At 33.6% G+C, this 12,797-nt stretch overlaps 1 protein-coding gene across 14 annotated transcripts in view; it reads left to right on the top strand.

Moving 5' to 3' along the window:
* Positions 1-12,797, top strand: part of SOX5 (SRY-box transcription factor 5) — a 1,296,482-nt gene that overhangs the window by 877,826 nt on the left and 405,859 nt on the right. For 9 of the 14 annotated variants that reach the window (XM_072653487.1, XM_072653486.1, XM_072653490.1 and 6 more), the window contains one exon: positions 1,292-1,523. In XM_072653487.1, coding sequence (XP_072509588.1) covers positions 1,293-1,523 — 231 coding nt within the window. In that variant the 5' untranslated portion in view covers position 1,292. The remainder of the gene's footprint in view (positions 1-1,291; positions 1,524-12,797) is intronic. The other 5 variants (XM_072653496.1, XM_072653498.1, XM_072653497.1 and 2 more) reach the window with 1 other exon arrangement.

Consider the following 12,797-nt stretch of genomic DNA (forward strand, 5'->3'; position numbering starts at 1 on the left):
ATAAAGACCAGCTATTAGTCATTTTTAAAAGTATTTTCAGTGTCTTGAAGCAAAGAATTCTGACATGACATCCTTTCCTTTGTTCTAAGATGAGTATGTTTCTTTGATCTTCTTTTGTTTGTCTCTGTGTGTGTGTGTATGTGTGTGTGTGTATATATATATATATATATATATATATATATATATATATTCATGCATGCATTCAGGGTTTCTAATTATTTCAAGATTGGATGAATTTTAAATATTTTGATGGAGATCTTGTGTTATCTCAATCCTCTTTCTCCATAAAACTTTTATTCTGAGAAACATTAACATTTCTGTTTAAATATTTTGCTACATATTTTTCAGTTCCTGATAATATTCTGAATCAGATCAAAGTTTGAAGAAAAGGTTCTTGTCTATTTTGCAGAAGAAATTTATATAGTTCTCAAAAATACCAACCTTAGTTTAATAAAATAAAACATTTTTCCTAGTTTCTTTTTTTCTGATTTCTGGATTTCTAGCAATGAGCACACAAATCCTAAGAGTGTAAATCCAACTATTTTAGCGTTAGCTTTAAAAAAATTAAAATAATCCTACTTCTTTTATTATATTTCTTTTTCAACTTAGAAATTAGAACTAAATGCTAAAGTAAAAGGTTTATGGAATTCTCAGACCTTGAAAGTGCAACTAAACTGACAATGTTTGAGAAACAGTTTAAATATTTGTGGCGTTGTGGCATTCAGGCATGCAAACTTTTTAAGGGATATTTAAATATCAAACTCTTGAGATCACCTATCACTGACTACTGTTTTTGCTTTTTTACAATAATCTTAATTTTAACATAACTCAAGTTCCAGATAATAGCAAGCATTTTGGTTTTGGGTTTTTAAAAATAAAAGAAATTACTAATGTCGTTTCTCCCTCTCTGAACAGTAGTGTTCGTTATTCACAGATTCTGTCTTCAATAAGGCCTATCAAAGTGTAAAACTAGATGGGTATTTTTTTTCCTTTAAAAAGGAATGGGCTTTCATTATGCAGTGTTCTTAGGTGAATTTTCTTGTTTAAGAAGCCAGAATACAAGAGAGTGCTATATTAGTGTATTATTCTCCCAACAAACAAGCACTGTTCTGTTGCTACCTGCTTGGCCATTGTTTCTGATTGTGTACGCTTTGCAGTGGTATTTGGATGGTTTCCTGCTCTCTGCCAGCACAAAAAGGCATTTCTGTTACAATGGCCCCTAACCACACAATAACGGCATTAAGGATTTATATGGAGGTTTCATTATTTTCTCCTCTTTTGTTCCTTCCAGGATGTCTTCCAAGCGACCAGCCTCTCCGTATGGGGAAGCAGATGGAGAGGTAGCCATGGTGACAAGCAGACAGAAAGTGGAAGAAGAGGAGAGTGACGGGCTCCCAGCCTTTCACCTTCCCTTGCATGTGAGTTTTCCCAACAAGCCTCACTCTGAGGAATTTCAACCAGTTTCTCTTCTGACGCAAGAGAGTTGTGGCCATAGGACTCCCACTTCTCAGCACAACACAGTGGTAGGTTTTCTTGTGGTCTTTTGTCCTTGCATTCATTCTTGGACCAGTCTTCTCCTGTAGTAGCTTGACATTCAGCCTTCTTCTCTAAATAGGACATTGTTAATAGTCCTGTAGAACACCATGATGATATAAAATACTAACTTAACTTTTCTAAAAGTTATAAAAAATTATGATATGTTGATATTGTAGCATATACATTTACTTAAGGCCATCTAAAACTATACTTAGAAGCAATGTGCTGGAATTTACCATAAGTTGAACTTTCTTGCTTATGAATTCTGTCCTTATTTTAGCCTTTTGTGTTCATATTGAATTCAAATTCAGGCTTAGGTCTGAAGCAAGAATATGCTTGCCATATTCATAGTTTCTCTCTCTATCTCTCTACATATACACCTGTCTATCTACAGATAAAGAAATAGGTGCACACATATAAATCTCCACACACACATATGCAAACTAATATATACATTCACACACGTGTATGTATATCGACTTGATTGCATATTTACATCTCCATAAATCATAAATTTTCTTGTTATTTAATGTGTTAACCAAAATTTTGTTCTGTGTAGAACATTTTATTCATAAGAATAAGCCATGTGATCAACTTTTAATCATGATACTACCCTCGCAAAGCTTGCAATGTAACTTAGAAGACAAATGTACATAATAACTTATAAATTAAAAGTATCGTATTTGACATTTATAATGAAAGTTACAAATGATAATAATCATAATAAATGATTATGACAGAATCTAGTTGCAATATGGTTAGAAATATAGTTGTACATAGAATGTGGCTCAAATTTGCCTGGATCATAGATCTAGAGTTTTTTACAGATGAGGAAACTAACACACAGGTTAAGTGACTTGTCCTTTGTCACACAGATCATTACCATTAGAGAGAAATATGAATCCAGGTATTTTGCCTCCAGGGCCACTGCTCTTTCCATTGTACTACACTGTGGGCCTATTCACCTGTCTAATGGCTCTCTAGCCATGCCTGTGGTTGGAAGGATTTTTTATTATGATTAATTAATATTTTTTCCTTAATTACATCTTTACATCCCTAACTTAAGTTCCTTAAATTCTATACATTTCTGTTCATGGAGAGTTATGTTACCATAGAACCTTAAGAAATCTACAATAAAACCTGTTAATTTTTCAAGTGAAAAAAATAGATGATAGAGGTAACATATGATATGTGAAATGTCAAATATCCATTTCATGGCAACACAGGATTAGAACCTCAGTGTCCTGACTTGTAGTCCAATTTTGCTTCCACAATATTATCTCAAGTACCTTATTTCTTTTTCCTTAACTAAGCTCTATCTATATATTTTTCTTTGGATAATAATGTAACCATTCAAAATTTTCCTTAAAGACACTCTTAGCATGGAAGATTTCATGATGATTGCTAAGAACCTGGCACCTCCCAGGGCAAGGAGGAAGGAGACTCCTCTGTTACCTAATATAAAAAGACCCTGAACATTCATACAGATAGTTAACTTGTCACCAAAACCCTTGTTTGGTAGCAACAAAGTTCCCTAATTGAGGCAAAATGTTTTAATGGAAAGAGCACTGACTCTGGAGTGAGAAGGACCAGGTTCAAACACAACCTAATTTTGTCACTTAATCTCCCTAGTCCTCATCTGTAAAATAATAGCATTGGAATAAATGCCTCTGAGGTACTTTTTAACACTCCATCTCTGATCCTTACCACATTCTTTATACCCCTTAGGATGAATACTAAGTGTTGTGGAATTTTATCTTTCTTTTCTTCTTGAATATCATCCTAGTTATTAATTATAGCCATGTTTCTCTAAATTAAAAAGTTCTTGCAGGAAATTTTATAATGTAGCTTACCCTAGATCTTACCAACTTCTTGGTTTGGCCTCTAATGTCTTCAATCAGTTTTGTTGGGTCCTTTATGATGGGTTTTGTGGCACAGATCATGTAAATGAGTTCTTCGCTATGCAGTCTAACTGGTGTCTGGAAAAAGTATCACATCTCTTCTAACAGGGTACCTTAATAAAATTCAAACATTGATTGAGGTTATAATAAAAATTTCCATTTACGTAAGTCTTTGAAGTTTACAAAATGCTTTATACACATGATCACATTTGAGAGTAACAGCCCTTTTAGGTAGGTACTTCCAGGTTTATTAACTCCATTTGACAGATGCTTGCAAATATAAGAAGTTAAGTGACTTGTTCATGCAAAATTGAATCTATGTCTTCCTGCTTCCATACTACCTATTATATACAAGATATTAAGCTAGGTGCCTGGGCTACTTTGGAGGGACTTACGGTCTAAGAAATTGTTTTAAAAGAATGTTGAAGGAAGTGATGATGATGGCGATGGTGCTGATGGTGGTTATGGCAGTGGTGGGAGTTGTGGTTGCTACAGTTGTTACTGTTTGTGTCCACATAGGAATACAGTCTCACTGAATCCAATGAATCTGATATTGTTTGGGTGGGAATTTAGGAATACTTCTCTCTCAGCTTTTGTCCACTAAGAAAACATATAAATTTTATCTTTTGCTTTCTTGTTTTTCTTTTTACAATTTTTCTTGTGCCATCATTGACCTTACTATTGTTTAATTAGCATCAACAGTATACTTGATCTTTTGCAACCTTTCTCATTGGTAGACCACAATCATGGATGTTTTTTGGCTCTTTATCAACAACAGTTCTTGTTTTGGGGATGATTAGGGTTGATTTGCTTAGTCTTGCATATGACTATCCAAATTATGCCTTAATGCCAACTGACAAGGATATTTATAGGCACCAGCAGGGATCATGGTAAGTTTGGAGACGAATGAAGTTGCAGCATCAGGGGCAGCTGGGAAGCTGTGTCCTAACCATTTTGGCACTCAGTTTCCGTGTAGTCGCAGGGTAGTTCTGTGTGCTGGAATATTGTTCCAGTGACATATGTGATATGACCATTTTTGGTTATTTAATGATCAGCTGTCTTTTTTACTAAAATTATGCCATGTCTTGGCCAAATTATATTTTAACTTCTTGGATTCCTTCTAAGCTAAGTAAGTCAACTGCCCTGTCCCACTCAGGAACTTTTTTGCATATATTTCGTGTTTTAAAGTGGACATTTTGGAATTAAAGTGTGATGGTAATACATATTAAAAATATCTACACTGTTGTCTGATTGGATGGCCTATTCCTGGAAGGGATGAGGGCTTTGGGAAGCAGATTCTTACATACTACGATTTCATATATCACAATATTCATGAAAACACTATTCTAACACTATTTGCTGTAAAACAATATGTCTGTTCCTTCCTGAACTTTTACTTCTGTATCAAAAAACCCTTTTTTTTTAAAGATGATCTCCCTATAAGTTTATCACACTCATGAATGCCAAGGACAATAACTTAGTAGGGTTCTAGTATACTGAATCTATCCTTAAGCTCTAAAAGGATTCATTAAACTCACAGGACAGTCAGATTCTTTTCTTACTGTCAGGCTTACTATCCTCTACCAGAATTTTTCAAAGCAACCATTAAATTTCACATTTTAGCTATACCTTCAAATTTTCAGTCACCATATTGTTTTCTTAAAGTGCAGTATTCAAATATAGACTTTAGATACTTGATTTAGGAGAATGTGATTGTTCAGAAGAACAACTGCTATTTAGGAGATTCAAAAATGCATAGAACATGTAAAGATGCTAATTGCAACTTTTAAAAAGTCAGACCAATGTCTGACTTCTAGAATAGCAAATATGTTATTTTATGTAGTGGGTTTTTAAAGAGATATTTAAATTTCTGGTGTACCTTTGTACATCAAGCTTAGCATAAGTTATTGTGATGGTACAATGCACAGTGTTGTGAACACCAGGGCCGTTATTGTGCCAGTTCTAATAATGAGAATTTCATTGTTTAGGGAGAGCAGTCTCCTACACTCTAAACAAAAGTGTAATTACTTTTGAACGATGTGGAATGTGCTCCGTTTAATAGCATGGAGAATAGATTCGCAAAGATTCAGATAAAGCAAGCTTGGAAGCCATATGTACAATATGTCAGTATGAAATTATGTTAGTAGGCAGTATAATTCCACACACACACATACATACACAATTTCATACAGTTTATCTGTAAACTGTTGTTTCTGTAAGAGATAGGCATGCTTATCTGAACAAGGCCAATTCAATTGAAACAAGGTGAAAGTGGTGACAAGTTTGTATTTGTTTTTTATGGTAAATTGATGTTTATCATACAATGAAATTACATTGTTACAAACATTACATTATAAATGTCATCACAAAATACCACATGAAAGCTGTTTCCATAGATATAATCCCAGGCTTGTATTTGAGAATGACTTTTTCTATCTTAATACTTGCATTGTTTCAGACAATTTCCCCCAGATATGTCAGGAATGAGGACAAATTTTAAAAAAAAAAAGCATTTGGGGTCCATGAAGCAGCTGGAGAAGTTATACAATACATCTTTTCAACCTCTTCTCTAATTCCATTTGAATCCAGGGGATGTGATATTAAGAAGGGTAAAGGCATAATTCATAGAGTCTATGGTGAAGTATTACAGTTGAGTTTAAAGTTATCTGCCTCTTGAGTAATGTGTATGAATGTATGGAGATTTGTGGCAGTCTGTACTCATTGTTTGCACAATATTATATATCACATTATATGTATACATGTATGTATATGTATATATACATAACACTGTGCTGTTTTATACTAAGTACAACACATTATACCAAGTTTAATATGCTAAGTATAATATGTATTTTACTAAGTTTAACCAGGAAGACAAGTTTTTTCAATACATGTTGTGAAGTTGGTTAGAGTCATTATGTCCCTATTGAAGAAGAATGAGGAAGTGTGATACCTTTGATTTAAGTGCGAAATAGAGGAGAAAATACAGTCTTAGCTTAATTATTTTTACAGAAAATAATTATCAAGGAGATATAGATTTGGCCATTATAATTTTTGAAAATTCATTCAGTGACTTCCCTGTGACTTTTTACTTGAAAAAATACATTTATCTGTGCCTCATGAACATTTTAAAAAATATGTGAAACATTTTTATATATAAAATTTAAAATAAGTATGCATGCTAACCATAATAAACTGAACATATGCAAACAGTATAAAGTTTTCAAAGTAATATAAAGGTTTTTAAAATAATATGCAATTAAATTAGTAATTTTTCTGTATATCTACATATGGCAAAAATAAAGAATTGTAGATTTTATATTAATAGTAATGAAAAAGTTTTAGTAGCCACAGCGTATTTCTGAGTCTTTGTTATTATTCAGTTATTTTGGTCATGTCTAATTCTTTATGACCCCATTTGGGGTTTTCTTGGGAAATATACTGGAATAGTTGGCCATTTCCTCCTCCAGTCCATTTTACAGATGAAGAAATTGAGGAAAACAAGGTTAAATGATTTGCCCAGAACCACACAGCTGGTTAGTAAGTGTCTTTGTCTGGATTTAAACTCAAGAAGATGAGTCTTCCTTACTCCAGAATTGGCACTCTAACCACTGCACCAGCTAACTGCCTTTATGATAGTGTAGGAGTGTTTAATCCTTCATCTTCATGTAACTCAGGGTTAAATATGCATAATATTGTTTTTCATTGCATCATAAATGTAAAATTACTCTATTATTGTTTATCATTAGTGATACTATATTACTTCATTTTATCTCCAGCTTATCAAATAATACTTTGCATCAAACTACATATATTGAGCAAAATATTAATATTCCTGTGGATTTAATGGAACCTTAGGTTGTTTTCAGAGGTCGGAAAATTTCTGACCAATTTTGGCTTAAATGTTACCCTTATTTTGCATATCTATATCACAGACGTTATAGATATGATTATTGTAGCCTCAATATTTCTGATAGAATATTGTGAGAAGACACTCCAGCAGTGGGAATTGATGGATGAGAGATATCTTAATGTGAAGCTCCTGTGGAAAAAGAGGGGAAAATGTGTTAGAGATGAGTGAAGAATTTGTACTGTGTGCCTTTCCATGTGGAGCCGAGGAGAGAGTATGTTCTTTGGACAATTTTATTTTTGTCTTTTTTGATTCTGCCTTCTTCCCCCTGAATCTGTTTTTTCATGCTTCTCCAAATTCTTCATATCCATCTTCTTATGGTGTCGTGATACATCATTACATTCTTGTGCTCCTGCTTGTGTAATCATTCCTTAATAGATGGGCATTTAGTGTTCCCCACATCTTTAATTCTATAAAAAGTGCTGCTATGGATGTTCTGCTATAGACAGAGTTTTTCTTTATGTCTTTAACCTCCACTGTATTTATACCTAGCCACTGGAACACTGGAACAAATGGTATAAACATTCTATTTCCTCACACCTTTCTTTTTTCATAATTCTAAATTGTTTTCCAGAATGGTCAAGAGGTGGGGAGCATGTGGCCTGGAGGCCGCATGTGGCCTTCTAGGTCCTTGGGTGGGGCCTTTTGACTGAGTCCAAGTTTTATGGAACAAATCCCTTTGGATTCAGTCAAAAGGCCTCACCCAAGGACCTAGAAGGCCACATGCAGCCTTCAGGCCTAGGTTAAACCAATTCCATATATTTAACAGAATGTAAATTATTATTTTAATTTATTATTATTAATTTCACCTTCAAGAATAGTCTCAGAAAGACTGAAGCCCAGAATCAGCAGAAAGGCTTAGGACAAAGGGACTTTTTTAAAAAAGCATGTTCAAACCAACAAGAACAAGTAAGGACTCTGCATATTGTCCCACACAGATAATGTAATATTAATAAATTCTAGAAAAAGGAGCCTAACTGCTCAACTTCTATTTTTCTTTTCTTTTCTATTTTTTCCTACAAAGGAAGTTTTCCTTCAAAGGAGGCAACTTGGCGCAGTGGAAAGAGTTCTTGATTTACAATCAGAGGGCCTTATCCCGCTGACTGAACCCCAGCTCTACCACTTAACTGTATTTGTGACAGTGGGCTTAACTTCTCTAAGCCTCAGTTCCCTTATTTGTGAAAGGTTAGGTGATTTCACAAGTCTGCTCTAGCTCTCCCTAGGATCTACAAAACCGGACTGGTCAGGATAAGCATGGTGAAGCAAAAATGACAGTCGAAGATTAGTTATATAGTAGTACTGTTCTGATTGACAAATGAATTCAAGTCTCTAGCCACAGATGAATTAAAACCAAAAGTTAAATTGTAAACACACTCACACACACATTTAATGATATATGGCCACGAAACCTTGTCAGGAGCCTTTGATCAACTATTGGGAACAGCAAAAGTATATTAATGCTGGAATTGAACAAATCTTGTACTAATTTTCAAAAATGGAATAAAGGTGGAAAGTTTTAACAACTTCTTGGTGTTTATTCTTAGCAAAATTCTAGAATTATTAGGATGACATTCATATTTATAAAAGGAACTATGATTTTTATACCTATCATGAATTCACTAAGGTTCATGACAGAATAACCTTAAGGAAACACTTTTTGAGTAGAGTAACTAGACTTGTTATCCTATCAAAAAGAAACAGTGTAATATTGGGGGCTGACGTTAAGACCAAAAAGACCTGAGGCCAAGTCCAACCTTCAGAAAATATTGGCTGTCTGACTGTGGACAAGTCATTTAGCTTCTTGATACTCTAGGCAATTCTCTAAGACTATATTATAAAAGGATTGCTGATTTGCACTGAGTGATAGCATTATGGCAATTGGAGTTCACTAAAGTAGAGAGTGGTCTATCTCAAATCCTCCATTCACCCTTCCCCCAAATGAAATAAAGAGAAAAAAAGAAAATAAACTGGTAGAGAAAGTAAAATATATGGAAATAGTGTATATGGATTTCAGGAAGATTTTTTTCATACAATCTCTCATGATTTGGGTCATAATTTTCTGTAAAATGGAGCAGGAAGTGCCTATTTCCTTTTCTAGAGGATATCTTTCACATATTTGGAAAAAAGTTTTCATGTGTTCCTTAGAATTTCTCTTTTCAAGCCACATACTTAAGTCACATCCCTTCAATAGACTTGACTTTTCTATGAATTAGTGTGTGTGTGTGTGTGTGTGTGTGTGTGTGTGTGTGTGTGTGTGTAGGGGGGTGTTGTATGTTTTCTTTCCTTTTGCTTATCTAGATATCAAAGAGAGGTTACATGATCACCTGTAAGGAATATTTTAGAGGAAATTCCCATATGGAGAAGATCTAACTAGGCATCCTCTCTGTTTCTTTTTAGTCTGATATTTTCTAATTATGTTATCTTGGACTTTAGAGAATTTCTATTCTCATTTAAATATGAGGAAGGAAATTTGTGGGGTGGGGATGTGCTAATCTCTAATTCATGCTTAATTATCTAAAGTTGCCTTTACAGGCTTATTTTTTTCTTCTTTTTATGATGCCAACACAAACATGTTAATAATTTCTGGCAGTTGATTTTGTCCTGTCAGCAAAACCTATTGCTATGAATTTTTATCATTCTAAATGTTTTTAAGGGAAATAGAAGTGGTTTATTGAATTGTGAACAAAATTATGAAGATCAGGAATCCATAAATTTTGTGCACAATCAAATATTATTTTGGATAGCATTGTCCATATATTAAATTAACATCAATAAAATAATAGTAGTAGCAGTCATTGCTATTCATACTTGATAGTCATAAAGACCAATGACCTTAGTCAAAAGACAATGCAATTGGTGACATGAATGCCTGTTTTCTAGGTTGGAATATGACTGACTAACTCATTCGCCATTGAATTTTAAGATATTTTAACATTTGTACTTGCACTGTATTGTGTCTTTGCCATAACAACTGGGTACAATTTAACCTACTCCTTCCACATAAAAAGGTAAATCTGTTCCATATCTAGTAACGTTTTAAAAGTATAAATATCAACATTTATATGTAGAGCTTGATAAAAAACCCAAACTTAGGAAAATAGTTAAGGGAATTGTAGAATTTACTTTGTAATTTTTTTTCCAGTAGTACTCAGATGTTTCCTTTTTCATACATACAGACCTACCAAAACACTTTCTAGACTTCATAAAGATACCAGTCAATAGCAGAAAAAGTTTTCTTGAATATAAAAAATCTGTTAGGAAAGTCAAAAAACTTTAATGTGAATGAATATTTGCATAGAAAAGAAGTATCATACTGAATTTAAGATGTCATGTGCTAAGTGCAGTATTTATATATATGTGTATGTGTGTATACATATAAGTGTATAGATTATATATGTATATATATGTTTATATATAAGTACTTTCATAAGTTCTAAGGTGAAGAAGGTGTCTAATTTTTTATATTAAGTGGGAAAGAAGACTGATTTAGTGATAATATTGTAGCATGCTATCACATTTTGAGCATTTTAACCTATTATTTTTAGCAAATATTATTTATAAAACACTTTGGATACTTTAAAACTAACACAATAATATTATATAAATAATGCTCGTTATTAATTATAAAATTTTGCTTATTGAACTACTACTTAGCCTTAAGCTTTTGTAGTAAGAGATAACAATAGAAAATATTTTTTAATCCATAAAAGCTCCATCTACATAAGGGCAGCAAGCTCAGCAAGCCTACGATTAACTCAACTAAAGTGATTGGTTATAACTTACTGGATTTTGTACCTTACTAAACTTACTTAACTAAAGCTGATTCTACTGTGGAACTGTAAATAATGTTATCATTATGTCTAGATATAGTTTTCACTTCGGTGTTCCTTCAGTGTTCTCAAAAATCTACCCAGCACTAAGATAAAAGACAATATATATGAAGGACTAACTCTTTGGATATGCCAAATATCCCTGTATTTTAAAATGCTAGTCTTCAAAGGGTTAATGGTAGCCTAAGGCAATATGGGAAGGAACTATAACTACAAAGGAGCCAGTAGTTTTTTCCCTGGCAAGGAAGCTGAAAATTCATGGCAAATATAGTTTAATCCCATGTAAAAATATAAAGCAGATATACAGCATGTCTCAAAAGTCTTAATGCATTGTAAAGCTATTAAAGTTTAAAACTCCACCAAGATTTTGGGGGGAGCATTCTGTATAATAATGCTTAAATGTAATAAAGAAGTTGAAACATTCTATCACTTCAACCAAGATCAATGAATTTGTCAATTCCCGGCTCTTACATCCCTTGGTACTTTTTGTTCAGGCTTATAACCTGATAAAGTGAGTTACCTAGTTATCTCCAGGATCCATATTCACACATATATGTTACTGGTTGGCATGTTTTATATACAAGTATAATACCTTTATGGAGATCTAGAACATCAAAGAACATGCCAGAAAAAAATGCCAAATAAACAATCCGTCCAAGAGTGAATCTACCTCCAATTCCTTGACTTCACAGGTTACAAATCAGTGACTCCAATGTTTAGTTAACTCCAGTGTTTTATCAGTGTTTACACTCTGAGCAAAAAGCATCTCAGGCAAGTGTCATAAAATGTATCCTCAAATCAACTTTTTAAGACAAATTCAGGTTTTTGGTTTTTTGTTTTTTTTTATTATGGGAAAGGAAGGAGGAGGACCCTGATATACTGACCCATAAGAGGTGAAGACAAATGTGGTATGGCACTGAAAGGCTAAACCCAGGGTGAGTCTACTGGGATAAAGAAAGTAAACTATCTAGCAACTTTATTTTTTTTATCTCATTATTCTATTTAACCAGGTACTAAGTTCAGTTTCTCTGATGAATGACTGCAAATGCTATCAGAACTCTAAATTTGCTTATTAAGGGCTATGCTTAGGTACATACTTGTCCAGAGACACAAAAACATTTTTGTCATCGGAGATCATAGACTAACTGGACCCCAAAAAGGAGATAGATGAGGAATTTCAGAAATAGATCATAAGCCAAGCACAGAAGCAAGGTACAGTAATGACAGAGGACTTCAGTGTTCCAGGTATCTGTTGGAGTTCTCCCTCTGCCAAAATTTGAACAGCAGCAAACTTCTTGACTTTCCTTAATGATAATTTCATTCATCAAAGGTACTTTGGGCCAGGGCTAACCTAGTGATCTAGGCTTACAAATAATTTTCCTGATAAAATAATATAATTTCTAAAGTTTAGAAAAGATATCAACCCAAAACACCAGTCCCCTCTACCTCTGAAGTCACTATAGCAACTGGTCAAGTTGGATCAAGGAGGCATTTCAGGAGAGCTTCAGTAAAAATTTCTGACAGTTAATCTTCAGATAAGCCTTTTCTGCTTCAAGTGGCAAGAAAATGGCTTCCCTTTCTCCTCAAACAAGCAACCCAATCTACATGCCACTCTAAAAC

The sequence above is a fragment of the Notamacropus eugenii genome, chromosome 3 (assembly GCF_028372415.1).
Source record: "Notamacropus eugenii isolate mMacEug1 chromosome 3, mMacEug1.pri_v2, whole genome shotgun sequence".
In the NCBI taxonomy this organism is placed as follows: Eukaryota; Metazoa; Chordata; class Mammalia; order Diprotodontia; family Macropodidae; genus Notamacropus; species Notamacropus eugenii.